The 1,344-nt window shown below is 67.0% G+C and overlaps 1 protein-coding gene across 1 annotated transcript in view; it reads left to right on the forward strand.

Annotated features, from left to right (window-relative positions):
- The first annotated feature begins 6 nt into the window (after window positions 1–6).
- The window catches only part of LOC119270118 (probable histidine kinase 3), a 5,796-nt gene continuing 4,458 nt past the window's right edge, over window positions 7–1,344 (forward strand). Inside the window, exons 1-2 of the mRNA XM_037552089.1 lie at window positions 7–896; window positions 1,009–1,281. Coding sequence (XP_037407986.1) covers window positions 459–896; window positions 1,009–1,281 — 711 coding nt within the window. The 5' untranslated portion in view covers window positions 7–458. The remainder of the gene's footprint in view (window positions 897–1,008; window positions 1,282–1,344) is intronic.

A 1,344-nucleotide genomic window follows, 5' to 3' on the forward strand; every position in this document is an offset into this window, starting at 1 on the left:
CTGCTCCAATCAACCCAATCCCTTTCCCCCGTCCTCCTCCTGTAGCCGCCCGCCCTATTCCTGTTGCTGTTGGCGTTGGAGCTGCTCTTCCCCCTCCTCGCCTCGCCTTCCTTCTCTTCTCTTCTCTTCTCTCCGGCTGCCGTCCGTCGGTCGGTCAAGCGCCGTGCCTGCCGACAGGTCGGGGGTTTGGTTTGGTTTGGTCTGGTGGTGGCGATTTTGGAGCTCGGAGGCGGCGAAATTGTGGGCGACAGGGCGGAGCGACCGGCGAAAGCGCGTGGCTGTTGGCCCCCTTTTGGTCCGGTTTGGTTTGGTTCCGGGGCATCCAATCCTCCAATCCGGGCGCGGCGGCAGCTTCCTCGACCACGCTGTGTCCGTGCGGCGTGGATGCGGTGCGGAGGGGGCGCGTGGTGGCGGCGGCGGCGGGGGAGCCACTGCGGCGGCGCTGGCGATGTAGCCGAATGACCGGCGCTGCTCGCTCGGCACGAGGCGGCGGGGAGGGGGCCGCCGGGATGGAGGGGAAGGGCGCGGTGGCGGCCGGGCTGGTGGGGTTCCTCGGGATGGGGCTCGACAGGGTGCGGCTGCCGCTGCCGGAGAAGCTGTCGGCCAAGGCGCTGCGGAGCCACGTGCGGGGGCACGGCTCGCGGGAGGCGCGGGAGCGCTGGTGGCGCTGGACGCTCTTCCTCTGGGTGGTCGGCTGGACGCTCATCTGCCTGCAGATCTTCCACTACTTCGACTCCGGCGCCGTGGAGAAGCGCCGGGAGTCGCTCGCCAGCATGTGCGACGAGCGCGCCCGCATGCTCCAGGACCAGTTCAACGTCAGCATGAACCACCTCCAGGCGCTCGCCATCCTCGTCAACACCTTCCACCACTCGCTCAACCCCTCCGCCATCACCCAGGTACGGCACCATCAATCTTGCTCTGCTCTCCGTCCCGTCTCCCATGGCGGTGATGCCGGAAAGTGAAGCCGATTAGTAGTAACTAACCCTGTTCTGTCCGGCATGCCCGCAGGCGACGTTCGCGAGGTACGCGGAGAGGACGGCGTTCGAGCGGCCGCTGACGAGCGGGGTGGCGTACGCGGTGCGGGTCACGCACGCCGAGCGGGACCACTTCGAGCGGCAGCAGGGCTGGAGCATCAAGAAGATGTACTCCTCCCCCAACTCGCAGGGCCCCGGCGACGCCGCCGTCGCCGAGATCCGCGGCCCGGCCGACGAGTACGCCCCCGTCATCTTCGCGCAGGACGCCTACAAGAACGTCATCTCCTTCGACATGCTCTCCGGCGCTGTGCGTGACCATTAATTTACTTGCTTGCTTTCCTATCCCACACAAAAAATCTCGGTGCCTTCG

This window comes from Triticum dicoccoides, chromosome 3A (genome assembly GCF_002162155.2).
Source record: "Triticum dicoccoides isolate Atlit2015 ecotype Zavitan chromosome 3A, WEW_v2.0, whole genome shotgun sequence".
Taxonomy (NCBI): domain Eukaryota; kingdom Viridiplantae; phylum Streptophyta; class Magnoliopsida; order Poales; family Poaceae; genus Triticum; species Triticum dicoccoides.